This window comes from Nomascus leucogenys, chromosome 20 (assembly GCF_006542625.1).
Source record: "Nomascus leucogenys isolate Asia chromosome 20, Asia_NLE_v1, whole genome shotgun sequence".
NCBI classification, from domain to species: Eukaryota; Metazoa; Chordata; class Mammalia; order Primates; family Hylobatidae; genus Nomascus; species Nomascus leucogenys.
Window position 1 is genome coordinate 80,862,766 of NC_044400.1, and position 12,154 is coordinate 80,874,919.

Consider the following 12,154-nt stretch of genomic DNA (forward strand, 5'->3'; position numbering starts at 1 on the left):
ACAGAGACTGTCTGAATTCCCATTCCTCTGAAATGACATCTTTCAATGATATGATCTCCAGGGGCTACATTCATGACATTTGCAGTCAAAGTTGAACCAGTGAGGGTGGAAGGGCACTCGGGAGTGGCCGCTGCCAACAGCAACAGACTGCCCAGAAGAGCCTGTCTGCAGTCAGCGTTGTGGAAAAGGCAAATTCTGAAACCCAAAACACGCACTGACCAAAGTCCCATGCGGAACTGCAGAAATGCACCACATTGGTCAGACTGGCCATTTCTCAGCAACAACTTTGAATGCTGGAAATTGTTATCACACCTCATACCAAATGTTTTAATTAAAGAATCGAGTAGATAGAACAGAACCTTCTGTACAATCTCACAAACAGTTTAAAGATCCATTTGAAGCTACTTCAGTAACTAAGACAATGCCTGAAGAGAGGAAACGGGGAGGAAGGAGGGGAGGGGAGCAAGGCGCATAGACAGGTATTGAGGACAGGGCAGTGAGTACCTTTCTAAAAGAGAGAGATTTAGCGGGACTAAAGGTCTGCTCTGTAAGCTCGAGCCCTTCGATAGTTTCCGTACAGTCAGAGAGAGGTGCATCCTGAAACAGTAAACTGAGTCACCAGAGCACACCAGGCCCAGCCTGTGAAATATCAGCTGAGAGCACAGGATGGAGCTGGCTAAGAGCATGCAGCAGGGACAGCTGTCAACAGTAAATGTGGCGGTGATGATGGCGGGACGTGCAGACACTGAACACGAAACCAGGACCACGGCTGGACAAATCCAACAATCGTCTAGCCCTGCAGAGTCAGGTGTTAAAGCATTAGGTGGCATATTCGTTTTCAGAGATAACTACTTACACAATTATCTTCAATGTGCCACAAGGTAGAGTCATTTTATAGAAATGTGTGTAAATGTGCACCACATTTACAGGCACCCACCCCTCTGCAACCCAAGCAGCACTTTGTTGCAGACAGCAATATGTACCAGAACAAGAATCCCTAAACCCACCCTCTCCTAGTGCCTTACACAGAACGCTGCTGAACCCGGGCAGAATCTGAGCCCCAAAGCTGGTGGTGTATGTGCCACCCTCACATATGCATGCATTACAAGGGGCGGGACCAGAGGGGTGGACACAGCCCTCAGCATGCTCGCTCCATCTAGAACTCAAGGAAAAGTGCCTGAACTGTTCCTCATCATGAAGGTTTTAACAAAGGTAACTGGTTGCCTAGAATACTTACCTCATAAAGTCACTCTCTCAATTTCAGAATAACTTTAGAGCAGGCGGTCACACAGCCACCACCCACTAATGTCAGAGACACTCTGGGCTCTCACCTGGACGAGGCTCCTGTCCATCACTACACCACACAAAACCTGGGACTGAGGGCCAGCCGTCTTAATGTCCTGTAAATTCTGCTCTCGGATCTGAGGGCGGGAAGGAGAGGCACACATCAACGGTCCTGAGCAGCCACGCTGCCTGGGAGCCCTGCTGCTTGTGCACTTGGGCCCCAGCCACATGGAAGCTACATTTCAGCTCTCCCACTGCCCCACGCAGGCAGGATGGCCCCATGTGTTCTGAGTGACCGCCATGCCTGCTTAGTGGGGCGTGGGTCTGCAGGGATGGAGACTATTCCCAGCTCCCCACATCTTCCAGATGCTTGGGCAGGACACCTATCTCTCACTGTCATTAACTTGGGGGAAACACTCGCTGCATGTCCATCGTCTAGTGATGTGAGCACTGGCAGGGCTCCTGCTCTGATACACCAAATGCCACTCACAAGTCTTTGAACGAACCCTGAAAGTCAGGGACAGGAGTCTGCTCTTGCTAAGAACAGGTTTTGCAGCTTCCAATTCTGACCTGTGAGCAAACATCAGTTCAAGAATCAACGGGGCCCAAAAAATGTCTGCTGCTGATACTTCACACTGGTGGTAGAACAGCAGTGGTGGGAAGAGATGGCTTCAGTTACAACAGCGGCAACAACAGCAGATGCGCTCTGCTAGAAGCAAGCACCCACTTCCCCCCAAAGCAGCTGGCATCCCTTCCAATCCCACACCCAAGCCCCCGCTGAGTGCCGACGCAGGACGCACCTTGTTCCTCATCTCCTGGACCTCTTTTGGGTTAGTGTTCAATGGAACAAACAGGTTAGGGACAGCAGAGGTGGAAGTTCTATGTCCATCCTCTTTAGTCCACTGTAATATCAAGAACAGTTGAAAAGTCAGAATTATGACAACAGTAAGTGACATAGCATCCAATCTATTCAGTTTATCTCACATCTGGTCATGCACTGAACATCACAGAGAGGACTGAACCAATGACCACATCTAATCCGGGTCACTCAGCAGAGTCGCCATGGGAGCAGGATGCTGCCATGTTAACAGTGGAAGTCAAAGTCATGACTGATGGAAAAGGACCATCTGGAAAGCCCAGCTGAATCTGGGTCACAAGGTAGGCTGACGGCAGAGCTGAGCCCCATAACCCTGGGACCAGCAGGGGAGGCCCCTCAGAGACCATTGGTTCACCGCTCTGAAACTCATCCAACACCAAAGCCAACTGGAAGCATGAGATGACAGGGTCATGAAAAGCAATGTGATGCTGCTACCCGGGGGTAGTGAGGAGCCTGCACCGTGAGGCAAGAGTGGGCATCACCAAAGTTTTGCATTAAAATAAATGACAGCATCAGAATGCACTGTCTGCGTAACTTTCAACCCAAGAAAATTACTGTACGGACACTTACACAGTAGCTACCTGGAAGAAGAGTTTGGTGATGTCGAATATTTTATATAACTTAATATTTTTGAGTGCTACAAAAATATCCCAAACAAACTTGAAGCGCTTCATGAGTCCTTAATATTTAAAGGCTGTTTTAGTATCAGTGCATCTCGTCAGCATGCTGAGCCTTCCACTCATAATTTTTTTTTGGATCTCCAATCGAATCTTGAGATTTTTAATCAAATTCTAAGGCATGAGTAGGCACTGAACATTAAAACAAGCCCATCTTCGAGAGCAAATGTTATGCCTTTCAGAATACTTTCGAGAGGCAATAAGATAGCCATAAATCATACAACTTTAAAAAAAAGCAACAAAACCGTCAAATGCTGAGCCACTGCGAGGAGAGTGTGGAATGGGCATGGAGCTGTGGGTACTCACTGATGGTTATCTTCTCAGATAAAAACAACTCCAGCGTTTTATTAAAAATAATTTTTAGTCAAAACATTCAAACAGCAACCTCAGAAACTTGAACACATTTGAAAAAGTAACAACAATTCATTATAAATGAAAAGATACCAACCTGAGAGCACTGCATGGTCTGTATCACTCCAGAACAGTAAGAAACAAATTTAAATGCGGAGCAAGGCCTCCCCTTGGATGTACACATTGACTAAAAGGCCTAAAGTGACTTAGTTGCTTTGCAAGCTAATGGTAAATGAAGCTCGCGTTGCTGCCTAAACACTTTGGAAAACTTCCTCATGGCAGTTCAGCACTGTGCTTCACATCAGCCGCAGAAAGGTGTTTTGGGGTTTTTTTTTTGTTTTATAAGGCCCACTTCCTTTAACAAGTGAAACAAGTAAAAAATAAACAAATGAAAGAAAAGGGGGAGACAGGAAGAGAAGGGGGGAAAGGAGACAAGGAGGGCAGGAAAGAAGAGGAGAGACGCACTCCCACGCTCGGAGCCCCATGGCCACACAGGGTCCCTGCCCAGGTGACGCGGCCGCTCAGGAGCACGGAGGCTTCTCACCAACTGCGTCAGGAAAACACCAGGACCACCTGGGGAAGATAAAACTTTTTTTCTTTAAATAAATCTATAAAGTAAAACACTGTTATAAGGGGAAAAGAAAGCCCCGCTTTATGTATTTGGTTGCCCATGGTTTTGGAAGCATCTAATCTAATTTCAACTGAACTCCTAATGAACTAGTCATGCATAGATGAGTCTGCTTCAGCCCCTGTCTCCTCCATTCCAGGGGCTTCTGGAAATGGGCCTCTTCTACAGTTTAAAGCAGAGCTGGGTGGACTGTTAGAGGTAGGTTACAGGAGGAGTAAAGACCGATCTTCGGAGGAGGTCTCAGCACCACGACATGGGAGCACCTCTCAGGGCAAACAGTAACTTGAGCGGCATTAACGCTGAAACGAAGCACCCCTTGCAGCGTCTGTCGCTGGTGCCTGCAGATGGCCTGCGCTGCACTTGGGTCATGCCGCACCCAGCAGGAGTCAGAAGGTGACTCGCCACTATGGCCGTCTACTCACATGCAACAGTCCATGCAGAGGGCAGCTGGGGTTGTGCATTCGGAGGCTTTGGGATAGAAAGCAGGGGAATAACACTAAGGGCAGGGGACAAGAGTCAGCAGAGAACACGCCAGGGAGCCACAAGGGAAAACTGCTTAAGAAAACACTGAAGACTTAAAGAAGAAACTTTAGTGACTTGAAACCACTGGAGTTCACAACACTAAAATACAGGTTTAGGACTGAAGTGTCCTTTTGTGCATGAAGTATTAAGAGTCCCTGAATATAATGTGAATTAAATAAGAAGAGCTCCTATTTGTAGGTTAATACATGTAAATTATTTTGTATTTTTGCTATATACGGAGATATACTGGAATTACTGCGGAGTTACATTACATCTTAAGCAGTTTCAAGCAGACAGTATTACCCGAATTTTAGTAACGCATTCAGTGGACTTAGGTTCAGACTACAAGAAAGTGAATAAGGAAGGTTCGCTTTACACCTGGGTCAGAAAGGCTGGATTCCCAAAGCCTCCGAAGCCCCAGCTACCCAACTTGCTCTACGTCATCTAACTATGAACAGTAAGGTAGGCACAGACCAAGCAGTTGGTAATACAGCTTGGCACGCAGACACCGGACGAGAGAGACTGCAGCAAGGGTTTCACGTGATCGTGTGTAATGTTCGTCCACACCTTAGTCTTCGACTTGGGACTGCTTCCATTCTGCCCTTCCTCGGAAGCTTCGTCACCCCGGCCAGAGTTCAGCCATCTTGTCTTCTCCCGCTGCTGCTTCTGAAAACTGTGTCTGAGAGGGGAGCAAGTGCCCGAATCACCGTCACTAGCAAAGGAGTAACCTGTGACACTAGCAGGAACCTCCACATCGCTGTATTTTTTAGACTTCTCTCTCAGAGCAGGGTATCGATAAGGGTAGCCAGTTCTGTAGCCCTAGGGTCCAAGGAGAGTGAAAGACAGTCAATATTCCAGATCTCAAAACAGGGTTTCACTTTGGAAAATCATGTGGAAACATTCACAAAAGTTGAACACATGCATACCCTATGACTCAGCAATTCCACTCCTAATTTTATACCCAACAGAAGCAAACATGTTCACCAAAAAGCCAGGTACTAAAATGTGGATAGCAACCCTACTCCTCGTAAACCACAATTGGAAACAACCCAGAAGTCCATCCATATAGGAGATGGATAGTCTAGTGTCCTCATAAGATGGCCTATAGCGACACGATGTGCTCTAAACCAACCACGTGGATGACTCTCTTGAAGGCAACGCTGAGTGAAAGAGACCAACCTGCAAAGAACATACACCATGTAATACCATTCATTAAAAGTGCAGAAGATGCAAAATTGTTTTGGTTGTCCTGGGAGACAGGACATCACCCCTGGGATGGGACAAGTGAACTGAAGGAGGTGCTGGGGGTGTTCTGAGGTGCTGCTACCGTTGCTCTTATTTTTTTTATTTTTTTTTTTTTGAGACGGAGTCTCGCTCTGTCGCCCAGGCTGGAGTGCAGTGGCGCAATCTCGGCTCACTGCAAGCTCCGCCTCCCGGGTTCACGCCATTCTCCTGCCTCAGCCTCTCCGAGTAGCTGGGACTACAGGCGCCCGCCACCACGCCCGGCTAATTTTTTTTTTTGTATTTTTAGTAGAGACGGGGTTTCACCGTGGTCTTGATCTCCTGACCTCGTGATCCGCCCGCCTCGGCCTCCCAAAGTGCTGGGATTACAAGCGTGAGCCACCACGCCCGGCCCCCGTTGCTCTTATTGACTGCTGGTTATACAGGGGGTTCAGTTTTTAAAAATTAACAAACTGAACACTTGCGGTAGGTGCACTCTCCTGCTTACATATTTCAACAAAAAATTAAAGTTGAACACCCAAACAGGGCTTACTTGCTGCCAGCCACTGTGCAAGTTATATTCATCAACATACCTAATAGATTTTTACCTCTTAAGTTACAGTTTAAATACTGTGATAATCTTTAGGTAAGTAAGGTAAAGTATACCTCATGACAACTGGTTCTCAGCAAAATTACTTTACGTCTGAATACAACAACATTCAAATTCACCTCCAGCTCTGCCTCATGACCATGTGCTGTGTGGTAAAAGACAGCCCCACTTACTTCATGCCTCTACTGGACCAACTCATCTGCAGATTCCTCCCACAGACAGCATCTCTAAGGGCATGCACGGTGTCCTCTGCATCTCTCCTGGCCAGTGCTGAGCACTTGGTAAGTGTGACAGACAGACCTCATAGTGGCCCCAGGCCCCCAGCTCCTGTAATCCCCTCCCACCTTGAGCACGGGTGAGATCTTGGACTTGCTTCTAAGTAGCAGAATTCACAAAAGGTGATGATGGGCTGTATCACAGAAGAGTTTAGCGCCTATCTTATAAGAGTCTCTGTCTCCACTGCTGGCTCTGAAGAAGCAAAGCTGCCAAGAATGCTTCAGCCCTAAGAAAAGGAATTCTGTCCCCAGTCTAGAAAAGCCTGGATGTGGATCCTCTGAGTCAAGTCTCCTGATGAGAACCCAGCCCTAGCCAACACCCTGAATGCAGCCTTTATGAGACCCTAGGTTGAGTTCGCTGTGCCTGGACTCCTTCCCCACAGAAGCTGGGAAATAAATGGCTGCTGCTCAAAACCACCAGGTCTGTAGTGATTTGTTGCACAGCACAGAGAGGTAATACAGGGGATGCTGAAGAGCTGTCTGCTCAACAACCTACCAGATTCGCACCTGAACCAAGTCACTCACAGCACCTTCACAATACATCACAAGAGAATTAGGACTTGGAAGGACTGCACAGTCAGACATACAAGACACTTCAGTGGCCTGTGCCCTGCTGGCTGTGGTACTCTAGAAACATTCCTCTCAATTCAGAATTCTCTCTCCCCTCTGGGTACTGCTCTTTTTTGGGGGCCACTTTCATTACTAATCACTCTTTCAATATTTTTTTTATTATTTTAATTTAATTTAATTTTTTTTTTTTGAGACAGAGTCTTGCTCTGTTGCCCAGGCTGCAGTGCAGTGGCACCATCGTGGCTCACTGCAACCTCCGCCTCCCAGGTTCAAGCGATTCTCCTGCCTCAGCCTCCCAAATAGCTGGGACCACAGGCACATGCCACCACACCCGGCTAATTTTTTGCATTTTTAGTAGAGATGGAGTTTCACTGTGTTAGCCAGGACAGTCTCAATCTCCTAACCTCAGGATCCACCTGTCTCAGCCTCCCGAAGTGCTTGGATTACAGACATGAGCCACCACGCCCGGCCTCCTTTTATTTTTTTGAGATGGAGTCTTGCTCTGTCACCCAGGCTAGAGTGCTGTGGCTCGACCTTGGCTCACTGCAACCTCTGCCTCCCGGGTTCAAGTGATTCTTCTACCTCAGCCTCCTGAGTAGCTGGGATTACAGGTACCCTCCACCACACCTGGCTAATTTTTGTAGAGAAGGGGTTTCACCATGTTGGCTAGGCTGGTCTTGAACTCCTGACTTCAGGTGATCAGCCTGCCTTGGGCCTCCCAAAGTGCTGGGATGACAGGCGTGAGCCATCGCGACTGGCCTACATTTTTTTAAAAAGGTAGTAACAATCACGAATGAAGTTGTTTTGGGTTTTATTTTCATAATTGTCCTCAGAAAGATAAGGTAAATGTCTGTACTGGCAGTTTTCCCATTTCTGAGCATGCTTTGTTGAGGAATAATAAAAGATAATGACTCTGCCATAAAGACTATCTGCAGAAAAACAACAGTTCTTATTAATTCAAGTTTCCTTTTGCTTAAAGAGCCAGAACTCAGTAATCTCCACAACTTCAGAATAAACCACCCAGGACTCATCAACATAATTTTATCCTGAAACCATATGGATTTTTCTTTATTCTTCCCCTTTAAATGCTGTTAAACCAAAATCAGAAGTAATACTCAGACCTCAGAACTACTATCTGGCTTGTAGTTAAAAACATGGATTTGGGTCAGGCGTGGTAGTTTACACCCATAATGCTAGCACTTTGGGAGGCTGAGGTGGGAGGACTGCTTGAGCCCAGGAGTTCAACACCAGCCTAGGCAACATGATGAGAAAAAAAGAAAGAAAGAAAAAATATATATGGATTTGTTCCTTCTTTGAAAAACTGAAATTATATCTTGATTTTTTTTGGGGGGGGGAACAATTTAGCATTTTTTTTCTAACTGTAGAAGTTCAAACGAAATATATCTCTCTTTTTGAATTTTTTTTATTTTTTGTGGAGAGGAATCTTGCTATGTTGCCCAGGCTGGTCTTAAGCTCCTGGTCTCCCACCTCAGCCTCCTGAAGTGCTGGGATCACAGGAGTGAGCCACTGTGCTCGGCTGCAATATATATTATAGTGTGGAAATTGGCAACTATTCTCTACTCAGTTATTAGCAAACAACATATATGCCAAACCCGATGCTAAATTAAAATATGGACTATGATTAGTGATGGCTGTCTAGTTTATTTTTTATAAACTATATGGCCATCTAATATTAAAACAATCTGTACACATTAAGGACACTGAATAAACATTCATCATACTTTTTGTAATGAATGTTTTACTTATTAATCATTCACCCTTATCTTCCTTCCCTACCAAATCAGAGTCTCTGCCTGATTTTGACTTCCCCCTCTCCACCTTCTAGGATGTGCTTTCAGCACAGTCTTTGGTGGCTGCTGTGCATTCTGACCCCCTCTCTCCCCTCCCTCACACTGACTTTAAGTAGAAGAGCAGCAAAATGTCGCCATATTTACCAGGAGGCAGGGGCTGTGTGACTGGGCCAACCCCAGCCCTCCTCACCTTATGCAGCCATGCTGGATGACCTGGCTCCTAACGCACACCTGGGCCGTGGCTGCCCCACTCTCAAGCTTTCTCCAGCTGTGAGTTCCTGCAGCTTCACTACCCTGGCTGGCCACCCAACTCTAAATGCTTCTTCAGCCTTCTTCGTGAGCTTTTGCTCCTCTTCCTACCTCCTTGACCAATTGGCACCCACCTCTGCCTGCAAGCTCTCATCATGCCTATGACTGCACAGATCACAGGGGCAGGGCTCATTTGGGAATCGTTTGTCCGTCTCTCTTATTAGGTCATAAACTCCTGAGGGCAAGAACTGTGTCCTATTCATGACTCAACAGTAGACAGTCAATTAATGCAATCAACCTTATTGATTATATGAACTCAAAAAGTTACGCTAGACTCTGCCTTCTCTGTTCGTCCCTGTGTCACTGATTGAGTCTACTCCACCGATTGACTATCGCGCCCAGGCAGAAAACCCTCAGTTCTTCCTTTCTAGCAGACAATATTCATCCCAAGTGCAAAGAATTTCAGTAAGAACATTTAACATAGCCTGAATCAGACCTATGAATACTTTTTATTCCAAACCTTCAGGAAAGTTAAACTTCCTGCCTCCTGAAGCCACCTATCTCATCTGTGATCTGTGATCTGGTCCAAGGGCCACGCCTGTCTTAGGCTGGAATGTGCCCACTTGTCCAGTACTGGCTGGCAGCATACAAGGATACTGGCCCCTCTGAGGCCTTCTTTCCCCACACTGACATGTCCTCACATCTACACCACTTGAGGTCATGTGGCATTAGGATGGACCATCGTGACCCCCATCTAAGAGGTCTGATGTGCAGCATGGAAGGGATCTGCTCCAGAGCCCTGTGTCTGATGATGTGGCTGCGGGACTGAGACCCCAGGGGCAGTGTTCTAATACAGCTCTAGGAACTGAGTATTTAATGATCCTGGTAAAGTCAAGATGAACCTGAAAGGTGCACCATACGGTGCACGTTCCCATCTCCCCACTCCCGTGTCTGCAGCTGTGCTGTGGTCTCTTCAACCTGTCATCCTTTTTTTTTTCCAGGCTTTCAAACTCAGGCTAAGATCCTACCTATTCTTTCAGGTCATTTCCATGGGCTACCTTCCACATAAAATTTTCTCTCCAGTCCTTGCAAAAGAACGAAATTCTTCACGGCAGCCCTGTAACACAGAACACATCCTGTGGTCCGTCCTCCTATCATAGTGTGGGCTCACTTTCCCTGTGTGCTGGAGGCCCCATAGGCCCGCCTTCTGGACCATGCCAGGCTCTGTGTCCCTGCAATAAGCAGCTGAGGGGCTCCCACACCGTGCACAGGGAGTGGATACCATGGAACACAGTCATCAGGCCCCAAACAGCCAGGACTTGCTGTTAAGACAAAAGCCTAAATACCTGACTGACCGATTTCAAAAGCGCCACCTCTCTCACTTGCTTGTGGGATGGTGGGGACTGAGCTGATGCAGCTGGTCATCCAGCTGCCTATGCATTCTCTGTGCTCTTGTCCCCACTGAGTCCAAACACAAGCTTATCTTTAAAAAATAAAACAATACCAGGAACCCTTCACCTCTACATTTTATTGTAATTTACCTTAGAAGTTAAACAACCCTAGTGCTTCTTCATGACTTTGAAGGTGAAAGTATTCAGATACTGCATAAAAGACAGCAATCGCACTTGCTATAAGAACACCAACACTGGCACTTTTAGAACAAAAGGTTTATCATCAAGTGGTGGCACCATTCTTACCAGATTATCGAGCATCCGCATGAGGGCTTCAAATTCCTGCTCACCAATCTGCCACTTGGGAGGCGATCCAGTGCCTTCCCCTACCGGAGACCCTGGGGAACGGGACTTAGCTTTGTACTTCTCAGGATTCAGCAGGACTAAGTTGTCTGGTCCTCCTGCACTGGCCAGAGTTCGAACCTTTTCCAAAACACACACAGCATGGCTTGAGTTCCTTACTGAGATCAAGAGGGTCAGATGACTTGAATAAAAATGCAGGTTTCAAAAGAAACCAAATCTCTAGAGTGTAAGAATAAAAAATGTAGAACGGACAGTGATAGACTGATCCCAAGGTTACTTTCAGAAGTATTTCTTTAGCATGACAAAAATATTGGGCACCAAAGTTGGCAGAGAAATGAGAAAACACAGCACCTTTCAGGATCCTACAAAGGACCTGGGACCTCACTACACCACAGACATAAGTCAAGAAGCAGAGGGGAGAACGTGAACTAAGGGCTGACAGAGCGGAGGGAAACTCACAGCTGTAAGCTGCAGGCAAGTCTCTGAGTCTCTACTTCTTTATACCTGCTTTTTCAAAGAGTACTGTGGGGGTCACGTGACATCACGTATGAGATGACACACACTAAGCACCTGATGCCAGGCCTGTACACACCAGTACTCCATAAACGGTAGTGACTGACATATTTGAAAATTTTAAAAATAGAAATGAAAAGCCCAGTAATCCTTTGCCAACTTCAATCAGTGAAACAGCATTTGTCCTGATCAAGTCCTAAATCCATGAGCTTATCTTTGGCAAAGAGATTGCTCAAAGACTCCTCTCCTACTCATAAGTATCAAAAAAAAATCTATGTGAACCCCAGACACATCCAAATAAACTGCAGAGTGATTGGAATGGCTGTCCCCTACCTGGATCTCACAGGCAACCACAAGGTTATGGATGTAATAGAAGGCCTCCTCAACGCTCTCTCCAACTGACACGAGCCCATGGTTCCGGAGAATAAGAACCTGAGGAGAAACACGAATGCTCTATGGAGCTGGGCAGGAAGACTGGTCCTTTGCTTTATTCTTCTTTCTGCTGTAATTTAAATACCAGATTAGATGCCTACTGACCTTGCTTTTAGGCCCCAGATTTTTCTGAATCAAAACTTTTTCCTCTTCATCAACCAGAATGCCATGGTAGTCATGATAAGCCACTTCTCCAAGGGAAAGCGCCTCCGGGGAGATTGGCAAGAGGCCACATTTCATTGCAGAGACCTAGAGACCAAATGGTCGCCATGAAGAAGGAAAAGCTGGGGTTACACAATGACTGATGATATGGTAAATGCTTTCCTCACAGAAATAAAATGGGAAGGGAAATGTTTTTGTTCTCTTCTTGAAAATCAATC

General features: G+C 46.5%; 1 protein-coding gene across 10 annotated transcripts in view; it reads right to left on the reverse strand.

The window, feature by feature from the left end:
- Positions 1–12,154, reverse strand: part of ADD1 (adducin 1) — an 83,657-nt gene that overhangs the window by 16,453 nt on the left and 55,050 nt on the right. For 4 of the 10 annotated variants that reach the window (XM_030801204.1, XM_030801209.1, XM_030801203.1 and 1 more), the window contains exons 7-12: positions 11,880–12,023; positions 11,676–11,774; positions 10,773–10,949; positions 4,907–5,158; positions 2,085–2,186; positions 1,332–1,421 (exon numbers count right to left, since the gene is read on the reverse strand). In XM_030801204.1, the coding sequence (XP_030657064.1) occupies positions 1,332–1,421; positions 2,085–2,186; positions 4,907–5,158; positions 10,773–10,949; positions 11,676–11,774; positions 11,880–12,023 (864 nt within the window). Of the gene's footprint in view, positions 1–504; positions 598–1,331; positions 1,422–2,084; positions 2,187–4,813; positions 5,159–10,772; positions 10,950–11,675; positions 11,775–11,879; positions 12,024–12,154 lie in introns of all 10 variants that reach the window. The other 6 variants (XM_030801207.1, XM_030801202.1, XM_030801200.1 and 3 more) reach the window with 3 other exon arrangements.